Genomic DNA, 14,141 nt, shown 5'->3' with positions numbered 1-14,141 from the left:
CTTCGTACAGAGTTTTTTCTGTCTCCTCTCATGATTACAGCAATAGCAGGACATAAGTGAACTCTGAATATAAGCAAGTTCTATGAGTGGCAGAAACACAATTAGAACCATGTAGAAATAGAGTCTGCTGGTACCAGTGCTACCATAGCACACAGTGAGGGATGTGTATTGATGTGGCAATAGGAGAGCTGTCAGAAAGCATCAGTGTGGGCATAGTCCATGAATCCCATTTGTCTCCAGTGTAACATGACTGATTACAGCTAAATTACAGTGACTTTAAATGTACAAGTCAATTTTCTAAGCTAATTAAAATCAGGGAGACTGGTACTTCTAAGGTTAGCAAAATTCAGCCCCTATACAAAACACAGTATAATCAAGAACAACAGAATATATACATATAAATATATATATCTGATTCAAATAGAAATCCTTTGGCTGGAGTTCAAGTGAAACAGTGCTATTAATAATCCATAGGTTCCCATTTTACTGTATCCTTTATAACAGGRACGAAATAGGAACAAACTGTGTTTGCAGAGACACTGATGTGTTTCACAAAGAATCGAGGTTCTATTAGAAATTAATTGACCCACAGAAACACCTCAAGACAGCTAAAAATACACATACACATGAATATATATATATATGTTCAGAAATACAGTGGAGATTTTACACTCATTGTTTGCAAACATCTTAAAGGCATCTTGGAAGTCATCATGCAACTGGTGTCAAGAGAACAACAGCAGCCCTTGGCTTCAACAATAATTGTAAGACCASTGCAGTACAGCTGATGTTAGAAACAAGAAGATATTTTTAGAAAATTTCCTCTTTAAGGCCATCTTCATCCTGTTAAGCCTGCTTTACAAAAGGACTGGCTTTAGCTAACCGGGTCACTGAAGCACAAGTGAACACTCTTCCCTGATCCTCTCCATTCACAAACTCATCCTTTTGGCACCCAAYTCAGGGATGTTCTAATATCAAAACAACCTGTTAAAGCTTTCAAGGCAAACGACACTGAAACAGGAAAGGGATGATAATGTTATGGTGCAAAGGAAAACACCCTAAATTATCATTCATAAACCSATAACAGAAGATAAGCAGTTACAGGGTTGGTGGTACCCCTGGACTACGTGTAGTGTCTGAGGTATCAGGCTTCACACCTTTACTTTGTCTGACCTAAATTCYACCATTCTGGTATTTTTAGAAAGAACCTTGAAACACAGCAGCTTGTGAGCCAGCCGGGAGCCCTCAGCACATTTTACAAGGCTCAACAACCCTGCTAACTTTCTCTTTTGTCAATGGAGATTAATGCAGTGATTAGGTGACTTTCTTAAATGAGGTATTGTTTCATTTCAGCAATAGGAAAACTACAGTGTATAAAATAATAAAGATTTTGAACCAATTAAGCAATYWAAAAGCATATCTATTTCCCTAGGGYKCAATGTGTCTTGAAAATCTAGGAAAACCCAACAGTTTCAAATCCTCTCTCCCTCCACACAGCCACAGCCAACAACTGTACTTGACCTTCTCCTTTCTAACTATTCTGCCATCTTTAGCTCTTAATTCTAGTGCAGCAGCTGTGTAAATATAGCTGGAACTAAGAAACCATAATCTTCAAAGCTCAGGGATTATTCCCTCTTACTTCCCTGAGCTATTTGCCAGCAGGTATTTAGCCTGGAAGTACTGYCTAGCTTCCCTGCCTACTTTTTCTCCTTAGATTTGGGTCTAAGCATCACCTACTCTACCAGAGGTCCCACAGCTCACTCCCAGACAGAACCAATACAACAGGACACTGGCAGCAAAGAAATTTAAGTCCTTCATTTACTTTGTGGGCCTTTTGCCAGCTAGGTCTACACAACAGCAATTTTGCTCCTTTACAGTTGATTTAAGATTGACTAATGCTTTAAATAAGGTACCAGCTCTGTATTGCCCTTTATTTTGTTCTCAGATAGGCAGGATGGCTGTGGGAGCCGGCATGACAACCCCCAGCATCACCCTGCTGCGAAGCCAGGCTGTGTATTTCCCTTCAGTTTATTCACACAGCTCTGCAGTCTCGTACTGCTCCTAAAAATAATCACAGCCTGCAGAGCAGCACGAGGGGCAGGCCTTCGCATACCTATGTCAGTCAGCATTTAAAAAAAAAAGAAAAAATAAAAGGCTTCCTCGTCCCCCAGACTAAACAAACAGCTCCCTACACATCCCTCCCAGCAGCAACAAGAGYTGTTTTGGCTTGGGGACACAAATCTATCAGAGCAGGCTGTAAAGTGTGACCCTCTCAAAAGATGAGTCACCCACCAGCAAAGTGAAAACACTGATCCTAAAAGCACTGATTCATGCCTGGATTTCTCTCTCAGAAGTTAGGCAGCATTATGAGCACACACATTTGCCAGCCTTCATGCACTGCAACCCAACAGCTGACTCAAAACTGCATGTTAGGACTCGTGCCCTATAYATAGTGGATGCCGATTGCCTGTTTTCCACACTCTGCCTTACCAAGTCCTTTGTAGCACCAATTTGTAGTAYCTAAATCCTTCTTCCATGTCAAGAATGACACTCTCCTCTCAACAAGTTTCAGCCAGACACTAATTAACACTCTGTTGCTAGTAAACAAATGATCCAAGATACAGATAATGCACCCCCAAGAAGACAAAACTGCCTTCACTCCCACCTGCTGAAGTCCAGGAAGGCTTAGCTACCCCCCACCTGACTGCTTCCAGCTCCTTGCTGCTCTGTGACCACAAAGTTCTGGGTAATGAGCTCCTGCAGGACCACAGCGCTGTGTCAGAGGGTACAGAAGCACCCGAGTCARGCTGAGAAGCATGGRCTGGCTGTGGGAATTGCTTTTCACACAAAAGATCAATTGTGTCTCTCTAAAACACAAAAATTCGAAGAACTAAATGTTTCACTTTTCTTTTTTCATCCAAATGTAAATGCACATTCAGTGCAATGCAACTTAAAAATGATGTTAGAACCTGAAGGAGTCTCATCACCCACAGTATTTTTCCTAGTTAAAATAGTCCTAACACACAGCTACATAGCTAGAAAAGAGACCATGTCCTGAAGGCTCTTTAACTATAAACGACTGCATGTGCATCAACAATTGAGGCAATGCCATGCCAACTTTTGTGAGCAAAAACAAGTGATAAGGTGACAAGACCTTGTCATTTGTTCAATAGCACCAATTTAGATCCAATTCCTTACCTCCTTAAAGAAGCAGCTTGAGGCAGTCACCTGAAATCTTGAAGAACAGAGCACATGTGTAGCCCTTTTAGCAAAAAGTATTTTCAATTTTAAGATTTGTAWSTTCAGCATTGYAACAAAATGACACCTGCTTATTCAGCTCCTGTGAAGATTTTCTTACACATACCAGTATTTAGGCCAGAACTGACAATTGATCATATGGAAGAAAGTGATCCCAAGCTGGCAGGACTGTGCCAGCAGAAACCCAAGTCAGTTAAGAGACTGAATGCTCTCCTGCAATCATTGTTTTGTTCATAGCTGGAAGCCTTTGTCACAGTAATGCAAAACACTGTTTCAGAGGTAGAGCTACATTTGTATACTGTACTCTCAGAACCGTCACTGCAAAATTCCAGCAAAACAGTTCTAGTACAGATAAAGGCACAGCTTGAAAGCAAAACTCATCCCCCAGAGTCTTCTACTTCCAGGTCGGTATTAACACGGTAAGAACCATGACATTTTAGAAACAGTACTCTCCACCTTCTCTCATTTTTTTCCTCCAGAGTGCTAGAATACAGATCTGTCAAGTCTTTGTAATTAAAATCATTCACTGCTGTTTTTATGCMTAGAAGAGTTAAGGCAGACTGCCACCAGATAAAACACTAGCATGTTTAATATGCAGAACAAAACACAGTTTGTTTTTTTTCCAAGCAGTATGCCTTTTAAACTATTCCCAGTAGAAGCCTAATGAGTGCTGAAAATGAAGCAATTAGTATTTGGTATCAGTTTGTTTACCAGGTACAAAGAGCCAGCCTGCCATCTCACCTGCCTTAGCCTAGGAGTACAGTGCATCCAAAGGGAAAGAAAATATTAGCCAGATTATACCAGTTATACCCTAAATTCATAGGAGTCAGCATCACTAATATAGCTTTTTCCTCAGGACTAAAAGTAACCTACATTTTGATGTGCCATCAGTTACATAAACAGAAATGAAAGTACCACGGTTTTGAGAGAGAGGATTGGGTATTCTTGTTCAAACTTAGCCATTTTCATTTGCAGGCTAAACAAAGTTGGTCCTATCTATGTTTGGGTCCTGAAACTAATTGGAAGCTCCCCACATCAACACATTTTACTCATTGCTGCAAAATCCCAGAAAAAAAATCATCCAAGGCTTAACTGCACATTAATCCCTCAGCTTCAGATACACAAGCCTGAATACTCTAAATCAAGCACCACCTGAGAGTACACGTGATGTATGCCCAACATTGCCTATTAAGCACTGAACATAACACAGAATAGGTTCAGCTATAAACARGATGTTTCAAATTATGCAAGAGCCATCATTTTGGAAAAGTCACTGCAGCTGGTAATTCTTCTATGAATATACAGACATTGCACTGATTTAAAGTTTTCAATGAGATACCTCAAATTTCTCACACTGTGACATTTATAAGCCTCACCTCATTTATAAGACTTTGGTTATTCAACAGACATACTGATTCTAATAACAGCAGAACTATGTGCATAGAGGTTGATGAGAACATACCACTGCAGTACAAGTCAGACACCTTCTCTCTGCAGGCTTGTTTTGAATTGTTTATTGAGGTTTAAGAAGTCATCCACATTTCTATAAATATAGACATTACTTGAGTAAGTGACTTACAATGTCACCAGTGCAGGTACATATATAACCAACATACAAAAGCTCCACTGGAAGCTACTTCAGTTTATTTAAAAAGGACCAAGATGTCATAAAAAAAACAAACAGCTGTCACTTTCAGTTATCGAAGACACTAAAGTGCATTTTTGGTTACCTCCTGGTCAAACAGCTGTTGGTTAAAAAGTTTGATTTTTTTAAACATAAATTACATTGATTGACATTCAGGTTTGTAGCCATCATCCTCCTGATACATGGCWGCAGGTAAGAAAAATGTATTACTTCGCTGGTTGAGAGGAGGAAACTGATTTTGCTATTTTTTACTTCTTTTTTTTTAATCTGGTATTTCCAACGAAAGTTTAAAGATAATCTAACATTCTGATGAATTTCTACAGCACCACTAAAGTTAGTCTCAAAAATCCAGGCTCTGCTTTAGCCCTTTTAGTTGCTAACCAAGTATCTAGAGAGTCACTTGAAGCTCTGTACCAGTAAGAAAAACTACCCTCCCTTTTCTGTCAAGCACTATCCTGCCCAGTTAACACTGTTTGCACACTCTGTAAACAAGAACAGCTTAAAGCATAATTAAAGCAGAACACAGGCCCATCTTGAAAATCTTCTTCCCCCTTTCCCTCCCCCCCACCCCCGCCCCCGGTAGTGTCTAATGTTTGAGTGTATAAAGCATTATTACATTCCTAACCAMAAAATACTGTAAGAGTCACAACAAAAAAAGCATATGTTGAAAGTGACATAGCAATACCACTTTAATAAAATGGGGTATTTTGGGGAGATACAAGATGTGCTCTGCTAATTTTAACTCCATCTTTACTTCATTATAAGTATGTTRTATTGCCAGGAAAGTCACCAATAGGGCAAAGAATGCTGCACTGGTTAGAACCACAGCAGCCATGGTTGTTCTTTATAGCTCATTTACTGCAATTCATTGACTTTTGATACTGGGAGGACATAACACTCACCATTCAGAAATAAATYACTATTTTTGGGTAACAGTTTAAACCTGATTAGCACTGTATAATGATGAATGGCTACTTCTAAAAAATAAAAACCTTACATATCAAAAAACATGCTATATGTTGGGAAACCACTTTTTCATGCTCCATCGTGTTGTTTACATTTTTACTTGTCAAAGTCTTTCTCTTATCAGTTAAAGAATCCACAGCACTTAAAATTTCAAGTATTTGAACTGAACATGATTCTATTTCAAAAAGTGCCAAATTAAAAAAACCTACAAGCTTTCATAGAAATCCTCAAACAAGGTAAAAAAACAGCCTCAACAAAATTATGGGTTACTAGCTTCATACATGTTTTTAAAGCTGTATAATGTTCACCTAAGCACTCCACTTACGAGCATTACAAGTTTAAAAACACAGAACACCTTCAACGCAAATTGCTTGCAGAGGGCACCCTCAAAACATATGAGTACAACACTAAGCAGAAAACCCTCGTTTTATTTGGCTATTTAGACATCCATGTCACATATACCCACCCATCCATTTCCTGATAGCATTACATCATCTATTAGGGCTTCTGAAAAAATACAGAGCCAAAAAACTCAGAAGAGACTAGCTAAAAAAAAAAAAAAAAAAAAGAAAAAAAGTTCCACAACTGCACAGCCTTCCTTCACACAGCAAGGTTGTGCAACTGATTGTTTAACGTAACTAAGCTTAACGGCATCCAAACAGGCAGGCCTGGGTTTGGAAGCTGACTGACGTCAAATTTTGACCATGTAACTGCTCTAAAAGAGAAAGGTCAAAAAAAGAACTCATCTCTTCTTTTTCTGCTGCCTCAACATTTTCCTTCGCTTAATTATCATATCATGTAGTTTCTCCAGTCCCTCTTTAAGTCCGTCTCCAATGATTGCACAGGTAGGCTGCAAATGCCAGGGTGTCGAAGAACTCAGCTCACTCATTGCTAACATTTTCTCGATTTCAGAAAGGGAGAGAGAGTTCCTCAGGTCCTGCTTGTTAGCAATGATAAGGACAGGCACTCCTTGATTCTCAGATATCCTAGTAATCTTATGAAGTTCTGTTTTGGCCTCCTCCATCCTCTCAACGTCGACCGAGTCCACCACAAACACGATGCCATCCGTACACCTTGTGTACGACTTCCACAGCGGCCTCAGCTTCTCCTGACCGCCCACATCCCAGAAGTGGAAAGTGACCGTCTTGGAGTTGCCCAGCGTCACTTTGATTTTCTCCGTATTAAATCCTTTAGTGGGGACAGTGTTGACGAACTCATTGAACTGCAGTCTGTAAAGCACCGTCGTCTTCCCGGCGCAGTCCAGCCCCAGGATGACGATGTGAAAGCTCTGGAAGGAAGGCAGGCTGGAGAGGATCGGCGTCTGGTCCGAGAGTCCATTCCCCATTGCCGGAMGGGAAGGTGACAGCAGGCTGCCACGAGCAGAGGCGGCTCCCGCGGCTGCGCTCGGATCCTGCCAACGACACGAGCGGTGTTAGAGCCCGCTCCGCCGGGGCCGCAACGCGCCGGCCACCGTGCCGCCGCCCCGACTGCGGGGGCGGCCGCGGCCAGCGCGACGCTCAACGCCACACGTCCCCCGCCCCGCCCGGCCCGGCCCCGGCCCCGGCCCCGGCCCCGGCTCGGCCCGGCCCGGCCCGGTGGCTGCGGCCGCTCCCGGCACTGCGGCTCGCCCGGCACCTGCGCCCCCGCCGCCCCTCGCCGCGCCCCGCGCCTACCGCTGCTCCCTCAGCGCCGGGAGGCGCGCGCTGCCGGCGACCCCATGCCCACACGCCGCCGCTGCTGCTGCTGCTCCCGCTGCTGCTGCTGTTCCCGCTGCTGCTGCGTGGCTGTGGCTCCTGCTGCGACTGCTGCTGCGGCTACTGCTTCTGCAGCCACTGCCGCTCCCGCTCCGCCGCTGGCGCCGCCGCCCGAGCGACTCTSCGCTGCATCTGCTGGTGGGGGCGCCTCCCAGCGCGCGCCTAGCCCAGCGCCCCTCCCCGCGCCCTCCCATTGGCCCCGCCGCGCCCGGTGGGCGGGGACAGAGGCGCGCTSCTCCTCGCCCATTGGCCGGCGGCGCCGGCCACTCCCGGAGAGCCCGAGTCATACCGTCCGCAGCCGAACGCTCCGGGCCGGGCGCGGCCGGGGGAAGGGGCCGCKCTCTGCCCCCGCCCTGYCTTGAGCGGCCCCCGCTCCTCCTCCGCCTCCCTGGTGAGGCGCAGCCGCTGCCTCACGCGAGCCCCTCGGGGGAAGCCGGTGCGGCCGCGCCCCGCCGCCCACAGCAGCGCCCCCGGCCGGCCTAGCGCCCCGCCCTCCCCCGCAGAACGCGCGCTCATTGGGCGCGGCTGCTGTCACTCTGGCGCCCCCTGCTGGGCGGTGCCTCTCGCGCACCTGCGGGCCCGGCCGGGGCGGGGCGGTGCCGCCTGTGGCGGTGAGGGGCTGGGAGAGATCGCAGCCAGGGCGGTCTGGCAGGTGATTCCTAAAGAAAAGTGCCCCGGGCCCGTCTCTGTGCTCTCATCGTGTTGTATCTGCCTTTGGCCTGCTCCCGTGAACCCGAAGACACAGACCGGGAGGGGCGGGAATAACGTAGTGGCTGACACTGTCCTGATGGACGCCTGGCGCACAGGGATGGCAGCAGTGCGGGGTCTGAGKGAACACGCATGGTACCTGGCTTAGTTACAAGATAGGTTTCCCACAGCGCAGGGATATGTTTAGTAATCCGGCATTTTCATATCTTAGGCTGATTTGAGCAGTGAAGTGTTTCCCAGAACTAATTACCACTGTCTCAAAACTCGTTTGCTATATTTGCTGTTTCCAGAGCGTGCAGGTTTTAGAGGAGGCCTGGCCATTTTGTCTCAGCTCTTCTGGCTGTCTCACCGTGTTTGTGGTTGTTCCCAGTTCTCTTTTCACTGACCGCGTTTGCCATTGCTGTTTGCACAGCTGGGCAGTGCAGATCATTGCTTCTGCCTGTGTTGGATGTACCCTGGCTCGGTGTGAAATACCACACAGAAGGATCAGAGCAGAGCACACTACAAAAGTCTTCATCTGGAACCCTTAGATAAAAATTTAATCAATCAATCTTTTTGATAAAAGCTTCTGTTTAATTGTCAACTAAAGCTATCATGCTACTCTAGTCTAGCAGTCCAAGTGTGTTTTCTACTCAGTACCTCAATCACAGAATCACAGAATGGTTTGKGTTGGAAGKGGCTTRAAGATCATCYYGTTCCAGCCCCACTGCTGTGGGCAGGGACACAGGTCTAATTTCATTASTCCTGGTGGCTCAGAGCTCCATCCAACCTGGCCTTGATAAATTCCAGGAATGGGGCAACCACAGYTTCTCTGGGCAGCCAYCCAAATCTTTGACCATMYRGGCTTCAGTAAAAGAGAAGTGGCACTTACAATATTATTCCTGCCTTTTTTCCTAGAGAACGTTAAAATTTCTGGATGTGGCTGCTGAAAAGGGTTAAATTATAACATTATTAAGACAATCATATTTCTTCCCCCCCCGCTTTGAAAGCACTGTATTCATGTTTTAAATCACAGAGAGTTTTATATTAATGAGAAGTAATTKAATAGTAAAGGGACATATAATAGAAAAAAATATTTCACCATGTGCTGTAGGCAATGTTTCATATTATTAAAGTGTTACCATACCCATTCTACTCCTACTAAAAATAGCAAAACTCTAATTTGCTTACATCTGAAATTAATATTTCACAGCTTTTATCTTTGTTAGTTATTTACATCCTGATTTTGCAGCTGATTCTCTTTGGAGGAAGTGGCCTGTTTGTATAGGAAACTGATTTTACATCTATGGAAAGGAGGGATAAGTTGCTACCCCAAAGGCCAACTGGTAAGGTTTCTGTTTTGGCAGTATTTTACACTACTTTTGCATAACATAAAGAGCTGCACAGCGTACAATGTAATAGAAAAGCATTTATAGTGATGGTAAAAGTGGGCCTTAATTATTTCATGGATGGTTTTCAGTAATTTAAAATTGGAGGAAATCAGCTAGAAATACCTTGYTAAGGAATATCACTGGAGATAATAGATTTATCCATAGAGCTTGACAAGCTGAAATAAATCAAATTGACCTTTATTTCCACCTACAAAATTAACTATCCCCTATTTTAAATGGAAAAATAAGCCTACTGGATATTGCGGTCTTCTAAACCTTCATGTCTGATTGTTACCAAGATCCATTCAAACTTTAACACTGCTTCCTAATAATACATTTTACAGCTAATTCTGTGAGGATGGATATTGGCTAGCTCCTACCCTTACTGAAGGTATTTTGAYTTTAGATATAAAATGCATAAGGCTTGTTTTGATCTCTTGATCTGCTGAAAAACAGTCAATACATAATATTGTATTGAAAAGGAAAGGATACAGAACTGATGTTTTTCTAAGGTATAGCTTAGTCAATACAATAGGTGGAGAAGGAATCTCATAGATTATGTGAKTCTTTGGAAAAAGAGTTTTATGACATCAGGGAGGTCATTTTAAGAAATTAACAACTTCAACAACATGAGCATACCTGTATTTGTAAACATATACATGAAAATACTCCACGCTCTCCAGAAAATACTTGGACACTCCCTACAGTTAATYTAACACATTTACCTGTTGAAACGTGCTATGAAGTGAATTATGAACTCTCTGGGCCTGGGACTATTTTTCACTGTCAGTGTTCTTTGCACCTTGATCTTAATTAATGCCTGTAGGCACTTCTGCAAAATAGCTATTAAATAACAATCCAAGTGGATCAACTCCTCCCATACACTTCATGCTACTTTAAAAGTCAAACGTGCAGACTGGGCAGGTGTTATGGAGTAATAGTATCTAAATTAGTGGGAGTGTRGAAGACTTGACACATTCAACCTCTGATAATTGAAGGTAAGGGTAARGCAAGGCTCTGATTATCCTGTAGAAGTCTTGAATGAAGGAGGTGTTCAGAAAAAAAGRTACTTTCTTTCCAAGTGTGCAGCTAAATGGGGGGAGTGGGCTGTTCTYAGATGACAATAACTGCAAGACACATGTAAGAAGGAACAATGGGAAAAGGCTTGAGCCATGTGCAGAAGTTTTAATACAAAAAAAAGGAAGTACCTAATTTCTGTGTTGAGGTAATGTCACATACTGATACTTTTCTCATTTCCTATCTGATGTCTACAGATTTGAGTTCCTTCTGGCTCAGCATTCCGTAGCTCATGAAAACAACTGCAACTTCAGCTTCTCTGGACTAAAAACCTTCTCTCATTTTCTGGATATCAGTTTACCAGTGTAAATAGCAATATATTATTTTCTACATAGGTTTCATACATATATGTTATATATATTTGCCACACAGAGGAGGGCCTGGGACAAATCTTTGTGTTTCAATGAAAAGAAGGAAGCATCTGCATAACACACAGCCCCTTCATCATGGTAAAGTAGTTTGGGTTTTGGGTTTTTGTTTGCTTGGGGTTTTTTTGTTTTGTTTTGTTTTGTTTGTTCTTTTTGTTTGTTTGTTTTGTTTTTTTTTTTTGTTTTGTTTTGTTTTTTTGGTTTTTTTTTTTTAATTCCTTAATGGTCCAGGGATAATTTTGGTTCAGAGCAAGTTTAAGAGGGCCAGGCTTCCAGTGCTGCAGTTATTAACTGCCTCTGTGAAACTTAGATAGTCCTTATTAGGGATATAGACCATGRAATTGTTTGAAGTGTTGCCAAGAAAGAATTGGCATACAGTGGGAAGATAAGATTCTTGTAATTTTAATATTATTACCCAGCAGAGACTTAGGTTACCTTTAAATACATATCACCTGCAGTGCAGGAACTGTCTCACAGTGCCAGATRACAAAAATGTAAAGGATCAAAAAACATCTACTTGCAAAGCTGCATGCATTCTACACAAGAAATTGTCTTTCATATGGCAATAGTAATTCATGGAAATTAATAGCTCATTAAAAGTTCATAAGAGGTTCACTGTAGCAGGACATTAAATCAGAGCTTTCATTAGTGCTGGTCATTTTAAAAGTAAATTCCTCTCAAGTAGATATGACTGTTGTTAAACAACCACATCTAGTGATGCAGCAGATTAGAAATTTCTTCAAAGCAAAGACAGTGGGCTTTAATTTCCATGGCCAGATAAGCACAATATTCCTTTTGTTTTCATTAAATATTGTCTTTCTGAAGAGCAGGCTAATGACTTTTATTACCCAGTTCACTAGCTAATCACCTTAGAGTTATTTTTAATAGCACCATGTGTTGTGTGTAGCAAATTTGCTGCAAATSAAATGAAAAATGAAACATCAGAGAAATGATCCAGAGGCCTTATAACTGCATATGCAGAGGGATATGGCCACAACTGTAAAACAGTAAAAGACAGAAGCAAATATGAGCAAATGCTGGAGGAGGGATAGGAAGGAACCAGGTGCATCACAGAGCTGAATTAGTTGTCAAGCACRAAGGAATGAAGTCATAAGAAGAATGGAATTATTGCAAGGGCTGTGCACTGCTAGCTACAGGTAGCTGGCATATAGTGATGGGATCCCAATTCCCCATCTTCATGAGAGAGATGTGTTAGCAACCTCACAACACCAATTATTGCTGCTCCATGTGGAAATCAAGCAGATTTCTCAATGGGTATGAAAGAGAAAATCAGTTGCATTTTAGTACAATGACATGGCAGATGTAGGCAGGGGTAATATGTATTAATTTTTGTGTAATAGCAAGAATGTTTATTTTTACAGTAACCCACTGTAGTTCAGTTGTACAYTCAGAAATTGAAATTACTTCTCTTCAACTATACCCTGGATCTCAGATTAGAGCTAAAAAAGTACTGCTTTGTGTTGTTATATGGTTCTGAAAGTATTGGTTTGGGTTATTATATGGTACATAAAATATCACAGCAGTTTCACCATGAATTTTGAGAACCCCCTTGAAAATGAGCAGTGAGAATGAAATAGTCTTCAGAGCAAAACCTCATGTGCTGCAATTTGTCAGCTATCTCTTAAATTGATGTACAAAATGTTTTCCACAAAGAAGCCTTTTATCATCTTTGCTACGTCTGCTGAATTCTTTTGTGGTAACTTACATGCTGCATGAATTATTTTGCTTTGATTATTAAAAAGTAGCTGGTGGTAGAAAATCTAATTTATTTCCTCACAATAAATAACAAAGCTTAGAGCAGTAGGAGATGAAGTCGCTGTGTATTACAATTTAAGTTACCACTTTGATTAGACCAGTTAATTAAACTTACTGTCATTTCATACGTACCTTCACATGATGTTTAACATTTATGTTTTGGTACTTCCATTTTCATAAATAAACATAATGCCACAAAGCAGGCTAACAAAAAAAAAGCCTCTTCTTTGATACTGACAGACAGACTTTGTTGCATCTTCAATTCTGTTTAGGTGTGTTAGGTGAAAAAATCTGTGCTAACTCATAAATATTCTTAGTCACACTGAGCARGTGTTGGCTCAGAGTGACTGAAACTGTAACCTCTGCCTTGCAACCTCAGTGAATTTTGGTTGTTTCATCCTCTGATGGGATGGTTGTAATGGTGGTGATTCCATGTTTGTGGAACACAGGGAACAGTCTGACCACTTCGTGTACACGAGGTTGTGCAAGTAGCACACCTTCTTCCTGTGATCAGGTGGGACAGCAGAAGGTTGTCCCCAACAGCCTCTTTGTGTTAAGGACTTGTATTGCAAGTCAACTCTCAGCCACACTGATTGTTCACTTAATAGCAGAGTGTAATTAATAACRATTAAGCATAGATCCCCTCTTCATATGATACAAAGTTTATAGTCACAAAATCCAAACCTGGATTTAGGACTCGTTGTGGGGCAGTTTTTTTTAAAGAGCAGAAAAAAGAATTAGTGTTGTAGGAACACCTGGTTTCCACTCCCACTTCACTGAGCAGCTGGTGCTATAAAAACCCCAGCAAATATGTTTATTTACTAAATGGGTTAAATACCTACCTCCTTAATCCTTCAGTATGTGACGTTAGACTTCTCCACCMTGAGCAATTCCAAAGTGTTCAATGTGTGATACTACACACGGGCAAACCTTGGCCTGCATGTTTTCTTCAATGGTTGTATACTGACCAAAGGCTTATATTCACCTCGGCAACAGGCTCCCCATCCTGGCCCAGGTTTGTGACAGCGCTTTTGTTTTAATTGTTTTTTTCCCTTCTGGAACACTGACTTGAGTCAGTCACACTCTTTTGCTGAGAATGCAGGTTACCCAATGCTACTGTTTGAAAATCATGCCAGTTACAGAACAGCTTCCAAGATCTTTATTTTCCCCCAGTATTTTTCACCCCAGAAAAGCTCAGGGCACTTCAGAGGTGGGGGTA

At 42.3% G+C, this 14,141-nt stretch overlaps 1 protein-coding gene across 1 annotated transcript; it reads right to left on the bottom strand.

The window, feature by feature from the left end:
- Positions 1–4,757: 4,757 nt before the first annotated feature.
- ARL4A (ADP ribosylation factor like GTPase 4A) lies at positions 4,758–7,625 on the bottom strand. Its single transcript, XM_057372138.1, has 2 exons — positions 7,543–7,625; positions 4,758–7,280 (listed from the first exon to the last, which is right to left on the bottom strand). The coding sequence occupies exon 2, from the start codon at positions 7,212–7,214 to the stop codon at positions 6,612–6,614; it is 603 nt and encodes a 200-aa protein (XP_057228121.1). The 5' UTR covers positions 7,215–7,280; positions 7,543–7,625; the 3' UTR covers positions 4,758–6,611.
- Positions 7,626–14,141: the final 6,516 nt, after the last annotated feature.

The sequence above is a fragment of the Malurus melanocephalus genome, unplaced genomic scaffold (genome assembly GCF_030028575.1).
Source record: "Malurus melanocephalus ecotype Western Australia unplaced genomic scaffold, MMel_1.1 scaffold_164, whole genome shotgun sequence".
NCBI classification, from domain to species: domain Eukaryota; kingdom Metazoa; phylum Chordata; class Aves; order Passeriformes; family Maluridae; genus Malurus; species Malurus melanocephalus.
This window is presented reverse-complemented; position numbering and strand designations above follow the sequence as displayed.